Source organism: Haematobia irritans, chromosome 2 (assembly GCF_050003625.1).
Source record: "Haematobia irritans isolate KBUSLIRL chromosome 2, ASM5000362v1, whole genome shotgun sequence".
Classification (NCBI taxonomy): domain Eukaryota; kingdom Metazoa; phylum Arthropoda; class Insecta; order Diptera; family Muscidae; genus Haematobia; species Haematobia irritans.
The window spans coordinates 13,973,327-13,985,742 of record NC_134398.1 but is presented as its reverse complement, the minus strand read 5'-3'; the positions used below and the strand labels follow the sequence as shown (position 1 = coordinate 13,985,742).

The 12,416-nt window shown below is 32.6% G+C and overlaps 1 protein-coding gene across 1 annotated transcript; it reads right to left on the bottom strand.

Annotated features, from left to right (window-relative positions):
- Positions 1-231: 231 nt before the first annotated feature.
- Positions 232-11,620, bottom strand: LOC142223533 (alpha-tocopherol transfer protein-like). The gene is made up of 4 exons (XM_075293415.1): positions 11,330-11,620; positions 4,875-4,966; positions 2,932-3,085; positions 232-762 (listed from the first exon to the last, which is right to left on the bottom strand). The coding sequence occupies exons 1-4, from the start codon at positions 11,496-11,498 to the stop codon at positions 275-277; spliced, it is 903 nt and encodes a 300-aa protein (XP_075149530.1). The 5' UTR covers positions 11,499-11,620; the 3' UTR covers positions 232-274.
- Between the last annotated feature and the right edge of the window lie 796 nt (positions 11,621-12,416).

Sequence of the window (12,416 nt, the reverse complement as noted above, 5' to 3'; positions counted from 1 at the left end):
AAAATGTCCTCGAAGTATAAACCCCGTTTTTCTATGTGGTTCTTGTTACGACATTTCTTTATTGTTGTAACTTATATGATGTTTGTCTTTTGTCTGACACTATATTTTATTCGCAAAAATGTCCTCGAAGCATAAACCCCATTTTTCTATGTGGTTCTTGTTACGACATTTTGTTACCACAATTTAGAAATTATTATACGGACAACTTTAAAAAATTATAGTTTATAAAAATTTTGTTAAAAGTAAGCGAAAATGGCAAAATATATTATTTTCATTAATATTTACAAGAATATTCCATGAAATTATTGTAATCTTTTTGATACTTCTGAAATAATTCATAGAACTGAGGACCATATGATGGTTGGGCAGTTTTCAATGTACCGCCATAACATTCGGGCAAGCAATCAGGTGATATATAACGATGTAGTGACGACATATCCGACCCATGGAAAAATACCCTATTAGAATATTTTGGCTTCACAAATGGTTTAATCATTGCATAAAGAATATTGAAAATCTTAGGTTGATTTACAACATGATAACCTTTAAGACGTATTGCCATGCCTTCTTGAATGTAATCGGCAATACATTTAGCATAGGCGGGTGTATAGAGTAGGGCTTGACGCATTGTTAAACCCAACATATCCAATATAATTGTAATACCACATATTTGAGTTTCCGGTTCAGCGCGTAAATACTCGGACTGTAGAAAAAACGATTTCAAATAAATATCCTTGTTGTATTTTTGCGTATCCCAATATTCTGAAAAAAAAAAAATAAATAAATAAAATAAAATAAAATTACTTATTATTATTTTCTTTGATTTTCTTCGACCTTTTTATGTTGTAATAATAAATTAAAGATCATTAATTTTTTATTAAAATTACTTATTTAATATTGTTTTTATTATACCCTGCGCCACACTGTGGAACAGGGTATTATAAGTTAGTGCATATGTTTGCAACACCCAGAAGGAGACGAGATAGACACATGGTGTCTTTGGCAAAAATGCTCAGGGTGGGCTCTTGAGTCGATATAGCGATGTCCGTCTGTCCGTGAACACATTTTTGTAATCAAAGTCTAGGTCGCAGTTTTAGTCCAATCGACTTCAAATTTGGCACAAGTATGTGTTTTGGCTCAGAATAGATCCCTATTTTGGAAGAAATCGGTTCAGATTTAGATATAGCTCCCATATATATACTTCGTCCGATATGGACTTATATGGCCCCTGAAGCCAGAGTTTTACCCCAATTTGGTGTAGAATTACCATTGTTGCTATGCGTGTCAAATTTGGTTGAAATCGGTTCAGATTTAGATATAGCTCCCATATATATGTTTTTCCGATTCTGACAAAAATGGTCAAAATACCAACATTTTCCTTGTAAAATCGCCACTGCTTAGTGGAAAAGTTGTAAAAATTACTCTAATTTTCCTAAACTTCGAATACATATATATCGAGCAATAAATCATAAATAAACTTTTACGAAGTTTCCTTAAAATTGCTTCAGATTTAAATGTTTCCCATATTTATACCCTTCACCACTACTGTGGTACAGGGTATAATAAGTTTGTGCATTTGTATGTAACGCCAAGAAATAGTGGTCATAGACCCATCTTTTAGTATACCGATCGGCTTAGAATTAAATTCTTAGTCGATTTAGCTATGTCCGTCTGTCTGTCTGTCTGTCCGTCCGTCTGTCTGTATATGTAATTTTGTGCACAAAGTACAGCTCGCAATTTAAGTCCGATCGTCCTCAAATTTGGCAGAGGACCGTTTCTTGGGACAGAGATAATCGCTATTGGTTTTAGAAAAAATCGGTTCAGATTTAGATATATCTGCCATATATATTTATCCCCGATGTGGTCATAGTTAGCGTGTTTATCAACCGATTTTCTTGAAATACCGTACATCCAAATATTTTATGGATCTCGAAAATCTTGCAAAATATCAGCCAAATCGGTTCAGATTTAGATATAGCTCCCATATATATCTTTCGCACGATATGGACTTATATGGCCCCAGAAGCCAGATTTTTGGCCGAATTTGATTGAAATTTTGCACTAGGAGTACAATTAGTAGTATAGTCAAGTGTGCAAAATTTGATTGAAATCGGTTCAGATTTAGATATAGCTCCCATATATATCTTTCGCCCGATATGGACTAATATGGTCCTAAACGCCAGAGTTTTGGCCCAATTTGGTTGAAATTTGCACAGGGAGTAGATTTACCATTGTAGCTATGCGTGCCAAATTTGATTGAAATTGGTTCAGATTTAGATATGGCTTCCATATATATTTTTCGCCCGATATGGACTTATATGGCCCCAGAAGCCAGAGTTTTGGCCCAATTTGGTTGAAATTTTGCACTAGGAGTACAATTAGTAATATAGTCATGTGTGCCAAATTTGATTGAAATCGGTTCAGATTTAGATATAGCTCCCATATATATGTTTTTCTGATTACGACAAAAATGGTCAAAATACCAACATTTTCCTTGTTAAATCACCACTGCTTAGTCGAAAAGTTGTACAAATGACTCTAATTTTCCTAAACTTCTAATACATATATATCGAGCGATAAATCATAAATAAATTTTTGAGAAGTTTCCTTAAAATTGCTCCCGATTTAAATGTATCCCATATTTATACCCTGCGCCACACTGTGGCGCATTAGCCAACTTAAATTTTCCACCCTAGTGCATTAACCGACTTAAATTTTGAGTCTATAGATTTTGTAGAAGTTTATCAAATTCTGCCCAGATCGAGTGATATTTAAATGTATGTATTTGGGACAAACCTTTATATATATTTAGCCCCCAACACATTTGACGGATGTGATATGGTATCGAAAATTTAGATCTACAAAGTGGTGCAGGGTATAATATAGTCGGCCCCGCCCGACTTTAAACTTTCCTCACTTGTTTTTACTTACTTCCTGCTAGGAATACACATATCCGTCGGCCATGTTGATCGCGTTGTGGTAGTACAGATCCTGTGAAATCGTGGAAAAAGTCCTTGAGTTCTGGAAATCCCAAATCGACGCAATGTTCGGAATATTTACGACGAACATTGAAATAATTTTGAATCTGCGAAATGAAAGAAATAATTTCGATACAAATATATAAGTGATGTCATGACTTTTTTTGTTTTAATACCGGCTAAATTACTATTATAAAAGAGATTATAAAGGAAGTTAATAATCTTTAAAGAATTTTTTCATTGCACTTTCCTTCTTTCCGTTAATGTAAAGAAATAATATTTTTTTTTTAAAGAGGAAAAATATTTGATTTGAAATTTTAAAACAAGTTAACATTTATTTTTTTTATTTGATTGATACAAACTAATGTTATAAATCTAAGTTTTAATTTAATAATATTTGTTTTATTTTATTTAAAATTTTTAGCTACCATAGGAAAATGGGGGGGGGGTGGTATATAAACTTTTTCACTCTATTTGTAACAAATCAAAATATTGGTCTCTAACCCCATAAAGTATATATAGATTCTGAGTGGTGGTGAAATTCTGAGTCGATCTATAGAAGTCCGTCCAACTGTTGAAATGACGCAAACTTCGGAACGAAACAAGATATTGCCCTGAAACTTGGCACAAGTATACTAAAAAAAAGTTTTAGGATGCGTAATTTACAAAATATTAAGGACGAATTTCTTTAAAATAATGAAATTTTAATTAAATGAATGTTTATAATCTTTGATTCAAATATTTTTTGCATTAGGACACAAATTTTGCAAATTTACGTCACTCCGTTAAAGTCGCATATCTTTGAACTAAGACAAATTTTCTTTAAAATAAAGAAACACATTTTTGATTTAAAGAAATCGTCCTTAAATTCAATATTGAATCTTTACACACAAAGAAAATTTCATTAAAAGTCAGTCAACGAAAAATTTTTATTGATATAACGAAACATTTTCATTAATACAATGAAAATATTCGTTAATAGTACGAAAGCTTACGTTGATTAACAGAAAATTCGTTATAATAACGAAAAATTTCGTTGTATTAACGAATTTGTTTCGTTGGCTGACTTTTAACGACACATTACGTTAATATAACGAAACTTTTTCTATTAGTGTAGATTTAACATAAAACCCCTTCAAATATAGGCTAAGACTTATTTTGAAGACTTAGCATCTTTGGTTTAAAGTTTTTTTTTTTTGGAACTAAGGAAACATTTTGTACTTTGAAATTTCCGTTATAATTTGGATTTTTAAAATGATATTTATTTGTACTTGAATAGATTTATTAATATATCGTGAAAAGAAAATGAAAATTCGATAAATTAGATCTATATCATAATTTTCATTTCATTGATCCTAGATTTAAAGCGGGATAGGTCGCTGCAAAATATCTTTATTTTAAAGAAGTCGCATCTTTGGCTCGGTATCAATACCAAAATCCTTAAAGGAAGGTTAAAATTTTTGGATCCAAGTATAACTGAGTGTAGTTGTTATTGATGTAGATCGCATGGTGTTCCCCAGATTTGACTTCAGGTGCCTCTAGGACTAGGGCAAAGTTAATCCGATCTGGTCGAAATTTGGTACGTTATGCTCGTATATACATGTACACTAATAGAAAAAGTTTCGTTATATTAACGAAATGTGTCAGCCAACGAAACAAATTCGTTAATACAACGAAATTTTTCGTTATTATAACGAATTTTCTGTTAATCAACGTAACGTTTCGTACTATTAACGAATATTTTCATTGTATTTATGAAAATGTTTCGTTATATCAATGAAAATTTTTCGTTGGCTTTTCTTTGTGTGTATATACATATAAACCTATCCCCAGATTTATGTTATGGAGCTGTCCATAGGCGGAGAGACATCGCTAGGAGGCTATAAAAATACTTACCATTTGTCGAGCTGAATCGGGATAAAAATGTGCCGGTCTTAGGAAACTCAGAAGCCATTGGTCATTATCTTTGGGATATCTTATACCGTCTTCTGCAATTGAGACAAAGAAAAAAATGAGCATTGTTGAACTACCACACTCAAAAAATCTCAACCTTCCAGGTCACCAAAGTCAATTTAACTATATTTTAGTTCATCAAAGTTATCATGGTTTAATTCAAATTTCTTCAATATGAGAAAGTTTCCTTGACTTTAATAACACAAGGTTCTGCTGATTAAGAACTGAATATTATTTTTAAGGTTATTTGGGAGGCTGAATCTAAATCTGCACTTGGTTTTTTTTCTATCAGCTCGACTTTTCGAGATATACCGTTATGTTCAAAATTAAGCCACTTCCGCTACACAGAAAAAAATTCCGTAGTTAAACTAACGCTAAATTTAACTTATTTTTATTGGAAAAAAATTATTTGTTTGTAGTTAAATTTTATTATTTTTATCGAAATTTTGCAAAGCTTAATGAAATCTCGCTTTTTTTAAGCATGTCTCAAAAATTTTATGAACTAAACGTCAGTATAAAGTTCAATGACCGTACACATAAGTTCAATATGAACTAAAACAAATGAAAATTTTCGTACGATTCCCAACAGTTAACTTTTTTCGGTGTACATATATTGGAATAACTTGAAAACGGTTCACCCTATTAAATTAAAAAAAAAAAAATCCGAAACTCCCAAACAATATTCTCTTTAAGCCGTGTTTACATTGTTTGTAAATTTTCCAAGTCGTTTTAGAGATATCGTCATTTCGATCATAGTCCTCTAATCCCATCGCTGTTACTAAACCAGGAACAGTTGAACATTTAACAAATTCATCGTCTTCGGAGTTTGCTACCGCAACCATAAAAATAAAATATTTTTTTTTTTTTAATTCTTAGAATCATTAAAAACTAACTTATTACCCAGCAAAAAAGAGCTTTTAAAAAAGTAGTTTCGATCCCAAATTTGTGATCCGGAAGTAGTGCAGACTTGGATTATCTCGAATGAATTTTACATGGACGGAAGTACTCCAATTTTGGATCCTTTGCATTGCTTTAGAAGTTGTGCCTTGGAAGTTCATTTGGATGAAGAAATTAAAAAAAAAAATAAAAAACAAATTTTTTTCCAAAACTAATTTTATTTTTATCAGTATTTTTTGTTACACTTTTATTTTCTTATTATCTAATTTTTACAAATTGAAAAACTTCTTTGCTTCCACCGGGGGTTGAACCTGGATCTATTGGCACCATAACAGAACGCATTAGCACACTCAGCCACAAATGTCATTGAACACGATGAATCAAAACGTCTATTAAAATGTTTGGGATATGAACCCAATATGACACCACGGCATGACATACTAACTACTTCCTGAGATGTTCTTTATTATCCCAGCAAAAAAAAATTGGATGTTCTTCCAAAGGTACAACTTTAATAGCACTTCCAGTAGATGCACTCCCAATGATGTTCTTTATTTTAACTACCCTACATTAATTCAATTTTTTATAACCTGGTTTTTTAATATTTTTAATGGGTAATTTTAACTTTCTTTGTTTCAAATAGGTTAAAAATGGAGTAAGAATTTATAAAATAGTACAAATCATTTAAATTTTGTCGAAAAATAGGCTAAATCCAATCTGAAAAATTTGTGAATTTTTAAAAATATTTGAGGTCAAACGTTTTCAACAAGCGTTAGAATTCATTAAAAATTATAAAAAATAAAAAAAAAAAATATTTGAAAAAATGTCACAATTTTTTTTTAATTTACATCCAAAACATTGAATTCGTATCACACATAAAAAAGTGATGCAAATTCAGTGCAACGCCTGTTGAAATGGAGGACTTCCGTCCTATGACAAGTCCATAGCTTCTGGGTCAATTTTGCACCATTTCCGGATCCAAAAAGAACAATTTCATTACTTTTCTGGGATTATGAATGAAAGAATAGAGAACGCTGGTTCAAATCTCACCAGCGGCAATTCTTTTATCAATTTTTTTTTCAAAAAAAAATATTTTTTTATGTTATACATCGTTTTTCTTTTGTTTTTGGCACATATTTTTGTATATATATATATATATATATATATATATATATATATATATATATATATATATATATATATATATATATATATATATATATATATATATATATATATATATATATATATATATATATATATATATATATATATATATATATATATATTTTTTTTTTGCATTAAAAATCAACAAAAAAAAATAAAAATTATCGTAATTTCCAAAACCTTCTCAAAAGAACTTCCATGGAAGTGAAAAAGTCAAACGGCACAGGTTCAAATCACAGCGGGGATGATTTTTTTAGTCTTTTTGTTATTTTTATACCCTCCACCATAGGATGGGGGTATATTAACTTTGTCATTCCGTTTGTAATACATCGAAATATTGCTCTAAGACCCCATAAAGTATATATATTCTGGGTCGTGGTGAAATTCTGATTCGATCTGAGCATGTCCGTCCGTCCGTCCGTCCGTCCATCTGTTGAAATCTCGCTAACTTCCGAACGAAACAAGCTATCGACTTGTGCACAAGTAGTTGTTATTGATGTAGGTCGGATGGTATTGAAAATGTGCCATATCGGTCCACTTTTACGTATAGCCCCCATATAAACGGACCCCCAAATTTGGCTTGCGATTGCTCTAAGAGAAGCAAATTTCATCCGATCCGGCTGAAATTTGGTATATGGTGTTGGTATATGGTCTCTAATAACCATGCAAAAATTGGTCCATATCGGTCCATAATTACATATAGCCACCATATAAACCGATCCCCCGACTTGGCTTCCGGAGCCTCTAAGAGAAGCAAATTTCATCCGATCCGGCTGACATTTGGTACATGGTGTTAGTATATGGTCTCTAACAACCATGCAAAAATTTGTCCACATAGGTTCATAATTATATATAGCCCCCATATAAACCGATCCCAGATTTGCCTTGCGGAGCCTCTAAGAGAAGAAAATTTCATCCGATCCGGCTGAAATTTGGTACATGGTGTTAGTATATGGTCTCTAATGACCATGCAAAAATTGGTCCACATCGGTACATAATTATATATAACCCCATATAAACCGATCACCAGATTTGACCTCCGGAGCCTCTTGGAAGTCCAAAATGCATCTGATTCAGTTGATATTTGGTGCGTGGTGTTAATATATGGCCTCAAACACTCATGCAAAAATTGGTCGGTCCATAATTATATATAGCCTCCATATAAACCGATCCCCAGATATGACCTCCGGAGCCCCTTGGAAGAGCAAAATTCATCCGATTCGATTGAAATTTGGTACGTGATGTTAGTATATGCTATCCAACAACCATGCCAAAACTGGTCAAGATCAGTCCATAATAATATATAGCCCCCGTAGAAACCGATCCCGAGATTTGGTTTTGGAGCCTCTTGGAAGAGCAAATTTCATCCGAGTCAGTTGAAATTTGGTACATTGTATATATGGCCGCTAACATCCATGCCTAATTAGGTCCATATCGGTCTATAGTTATATATAGCCCTCAGATAAATCGATCCCCAATCACACAAAAATTGGTCCATATCAAATTCATAATTCTATATTCCCTCATATAACATAAGCGACCCCCATATTTCAATTTTCATGTCGATTCGTAATTATTATTAGACTTACCTATACATAACATTTTTGTCTAATATATACCACGTATGGACTAACTCACAATTTAGAAAACGATGTTAAGAAGTTTTAAGATACCACAACCCAAGTAATTCGATTGTGGATTACAGTCTTTCGTAGAAGTTTCTACGCAATCCATGGTGGAGGGTACATAAGATTCGGCCTGGCCGAACTTACGGCCATATACTTGTTTTCTTTTCTTTTTTTCAAAACTTGAACGATATATCTAAAGCTACGTGGAAATTTTAAAAACAATGTAAGCACGGCTTAAAGAGAATATTGTTTGGGAGTATCGGATTTTTTTCTAACTTAAAATGATGAACGGTTTTCAAGTTATTCCAATATGTTATATGTTGTGGAAGTGCCTTAATTTTGAACATAACAGTATATCTCGACTTGATACAAAAACAAAAAAAAACAAGTATATACTGCCGCAAGTTCGGCCAGGCCGAATCTTATGTACCCACCACCATGGATTGCGTAGAAACTTTTACGAAAGACTGTCATCCACAATCGAATTACTTGGGTTGTGGTATCTTAAAACTTCTTATTCCTGCATGGTTGTTGGATACCATATACTACCATCACGTACCACATTTCAACCGAATGGGAAGTATTTTGCTCTTCCAAGGGGCTCTGGAGGTCAAATCTGGGGATCGGTTTATATGGGGCCTATATATAATTATGGACCGATATCGACCAATTTTTGCATGGGAGTTTGAGGCCATATATTAACACCACGTACCAAATTTCAACTGAATCAGATGAATTTTGGTCTTCCAAGAGGTTCCGGAGGTCAAATCTGGTGATCGGTTTATATGGGGGCTATATATAATTATGAGCCGATGTGGACCAATTTTTGCATGGTTGTTAGAGACCATATACTAACATCACGTACCAAATTTCAGCCATATCGGATGAAATTTGCTTCTCTTAGAGGCCTCGCAAGCCAAATCGGGGGATCGGTTTATATGGGGGCTATATATAATTATGAACCGATGTGGACCAATTTTTGCATGGTTGTTCGAGACCATATACTAACACCATGTACCAAATTTCAGCCGGATCGGATGAAATTTGCTTCTCTTAGAGGCCTCGCAAGCCAAATAGGGGGATCGGTTTATATGGGGGCTATATATAATTATGGACCGATGTGGACCAATTTTTGCATGGTTGTTAGAGACCATATACTGACATCACGTACCAAATTTCAGCCATATCGGATGAAATTTGCTTCTCTTAGAGGCCTCGCAAGCCAAATCGGGGGATCGGTTTATATGGGGGCTATATATAATTATGGACCGATGTGGACCAATTTTTGCATGGTTGTTAAAGACCATATACTAACACCATGTACCAAATTTCAGCCGGATCGGATGAAATTTGCCTCTCTTAGGGGCTTCGCAAGCCAAATCGGGGGATCGGTTTATATGGGGGCTATATATAATTATGGACCGATGTGGACCATTTTTCGCATGGTTGTTAGAGACCATATACTAACACCATGTACCAATTTTCAGCCGGATCGGATGAAATTTGCTTCTCTTAGAGGCCTCGCAAACCAAATTTTGGGGTCCGTTTATATGGGGGCTATACGTAAAAGTGGACCGATATGGCCCATTTGCAATACCATCCGACCTACATCAATAACAACTACTTGTGCCAAGTTTCAAGTCGATAGCTTGTTTCCTTCGGAAGTTAGCGTGATTTCAACAGACGGACGGACGGACGGACGGACGGACGGACGGACGGACATGCTCAGATCGACTCAGAATTTCACCACGACCCAGAATATATATACTTTATGGGGTCTTAGAGCAATATTTCGATGTGTTACAAACGGAATGACAAAGTTAATATACCCCCATCCTATGGTGGTGGGTATAAAAATTGGATTCAGCGACCTCAAATTAGTAAAAATTTGCTATAAATTTCAAATCAACACAAGAAAAGTTCAATTTTGTTCCCTTGTGTAATTTTTAGTGCATATTACTTAAATGATCTTAATAAGGGGGTAAATTTACAAACCAACACTGAAAAAACAATGAACCCACCAGGAAGAATTCTTTCGGTTCATTTTAGAAAATTTTGAATATTTGTTAAAGAACATTTTGTACTTTGAAGTTAAAAAATTGGAGTTGAAAATTGCAAGAACGTCTTTAATGCCATACGAAGTTCAAGATGTGCCCATTGGTAGTCAAATTTACAAATTTAAAGAAATAATGAACTATGTTGTGAGAAATACGAATTTAGTAAATCTTTATGCTTCATTTGTGTAAAATGTTTTCCCCGGTTTTTAGTTAATTTAACTAACGGACGCAAAAAATTACTAGAGTAAAGGAAACTTTATCCAAACTTTATAATTCCATGAATTAAAATAAAGTTAAATTGGCTTTAGTGAAATAGGGAGTTCACTTTTTTTTGGAGTAAATGAAGCATGAATATTTATTTATTTATTTTTTTTTTTTTTTTTTGATTAATTACATTTGAAATAAATTTGATTTTTACATAAAATAGTTCAGAAGTTCTTAAAATTTTTAAATTTTACCAAAAATGTGTCCATCTTGAACTTATTATGAATCTTTTATTATCCTTGAAAGAGTGACAATCAGTAATAAAAAATATGTACTTAGTTTTTTGATATTGGCATTTCTAAATTTAAAATGTCCTAAATTTAACCTACATTTTCCTTTCTGTTGGATTCACTTTATTTCGAGAGCATACAATTTTTAAACGTACCTTTCAATAGACTTCGAAGTTGGTCAAGACCATTTCTAATATTTTCCGGTGTTTCTCTTAACTCATCTTTGGCTAGAACTTTAGCATAATTCGTTGGTTCACAATAATCAAGCTTGAAAACGAATCCATCATGGTGGATTTCAGGTAAATTTTCACCGATTTGATACATCTTCAACGTACTTCAAATTTAATCTGGACTTATCATCGGCAAATCACTATTTAGTATTTTGAATTAGTTATTAGAGCTAATTAGTCTAATAGTTCTTAATCATTTAGTTGTTTGTTATATACTAAACCTTCTGTTGGTGGGCTTTCCAAGAAAAATAAATCCAACTATAGAAACATAAATATGTTCCTCCTAAGGGGTCACATGTAGATGGTATGTATTTACTTTTTTGCATAGTTTAGCCAATTTGCATTTTACAATTGGCATACAATCCGAAGAATCTATTAAAAGTGGTGTATTATACATAGTTAACAACGGCAGGTTGCTCGAATACACATCCTAATGTCAAATAGACAATAATAAGTTTGCACTGCATTAACATTTTGTCGCCGTAATATATAAAATGATGGGGACTATTGTCATGCGATTTTCTTGAAATTTTTATTATTGGTCCAAAGTAGTCAGAATATATATAACAATTTTTTGGTCGCCTTAGCATAACTCAATTAACCCATTCGGTGCGCGGCTAAATCTGCCTGGTTTGTGTCTTAGCTATTTACAATTTATCTTCACGCACATAATTTTATTTATATAGAAAATTTGAGCAAACTTTTATTTCTATAGAAAATTTTGGCAAAATTTTATTTCTGTAGAAAATTTTGGCAAAACTTTTTTTTTGGCATTTGGCAAAATTTATTTCTGTAATTTTGGCATAATTTTATTTCTATAGAAAATTTTGTCAAAAGATTTGGCTTAATTATATTTCTATAGAAAATTTTGTCAAAATTGTATTTTTATAGAACATTTTGTCAAAATTGTATTTCTATAGAAAATTTTGTCAAAATTATATTTCTATAGAAAATTTTGTCAAAATTTTATTTCTGTAGAAAATTTTGTCAAAATTGTATATTTATAGAAAAT